At 47.0% G+C, this 1,297-nt stretch overlaps 1 protein-coding gene across 1 annotated transcript in view; it reads left to right on the top strand.

Annotated features, from left to right (window-relative positions):
- Positions 1–924, top strand: part of SARC_08879 (hypothetical protein) — a gene marked incomplete at both ends in the record, with an annotated part of 1,540 nt that extends 616 nt beyond the window's left edge. The window contains one exon of the mRNA XM_014297134.1: positions 403–924. Coding sequence (XP_014152609.1) covers positions 403–924 — 522 coding nt within the window. The remainder of the gene's footprint in view (positions 1–402) is intronic.
- Between the last annotated feature and the right edge of the window lie 373 nt (positions 925–1,297).

The following is a 1,297-nucleotide window of genomic DNA, read 5'->3' on the forward strand; positions in this document are numbered from 1 at the left end:
CAAATACGTATATACATATATACACACACACACACACACACCCATATATATATATAGATATATATATATCGCGCGTACTTGATGTATGCGTACGCTTGATTATTATCAAGCTTGCATTACAAATATTTTTATGGCGAGTTGAAATAAACAAGTCAGAGTTTATTGTCGATGTATTAACATGCTCGTTCTTAGACGACGTTTGCATCCAGTCCGTACACACCGTTGTGTTGTGCGGGACTCGCGCATTACATATGTATTGCCCGACACAGACACTGCACAGGACATATACTACCATAGTTTTCACACGGATATTGGATATATGCAATACATGAGCACAGGTTCTCCTTTATGAACATATCGTATTGTCGCTGAGCTGCTTGACGTCGACACATATGAGCGCAGGTAATGAAGCCCTCGTCGGGTGCGGGCAGTGACGGTGTCTTCAAGTGTTCGTCCATGGAGGAAGTGTACACCAACTACGACCGTGTGATCAAAGAGATGAGCGAGAACGACACCTTCCTCATCAATGCAGGGCTCACCATCCTGCTGATAGTCGAGGAATACATCGACGGCGACGAGTTTGATGTGGACGTGCTCATGTACGATGGTGAGGCTGTTTATGCGAATATTATCGATAACTGGCCGACGATGGAGCCCACTTTCCTGGAAACGGGCAGCAACTGCCCTACCTCGTATGGACCCAAGGAAGCCCAGCAGCTCAAGGACTACGCAGTGGACTGTGTCCGGGCTATGAAGTTCAAGCAGGGATGCTTCCATGTGGAAGTGAAGTACTCGCGCAAAGAGACGCGGTTACAGAAGGATGCCGACGGTGACGTGCTGGGCACGCCGTTGCTGATCGAGGTCAATCCTCGCATGGGGGTGGGTGCGCTGTTCTGTTGTGGCGTGAGTTTTATCAGTCAGAAAGTATATCGGTGTGCGATCATGTGCGTGTGTACGACTACAAGCAGAATGATGTACCCAGCTGGCCTACTTTGAACCGGAGCTTCGCGAGCATTTCTCAATTCATCAAGGTCGATCCTTCTCTGAGTTTTTCTATACCATGCTCTATGTTTTGTAACGAACAGCTGTATCGGATCAAATATGCACATGTGCACACAGAAAGGTGTATGTGCGATTATCTTTACTAAATGCATACCCTTTGAATTCCATTCCATCGTAATTCATTCATATACACGCAGGGTGGCCGGACCCAGCTTTTCCACAAGGATGTTTACGGCATCGATCTATTCGAGAACTTCTTCATGACACACTGCGGTATCCCCATCGCACCTAAACC

Source organism: Sphaeroforma arctica (assembly GCF_001186125.1).
Source record: "Sphaeroforma arctica JP610 unplaced genomic scaffold supercont1.843, whole genome shotgun sequence".
Lineage (NCBI taxonomy): Eukaryota > Ichthyosporea > Ichthyophonida > Sphaeroforma > Sphaeroforma arctica.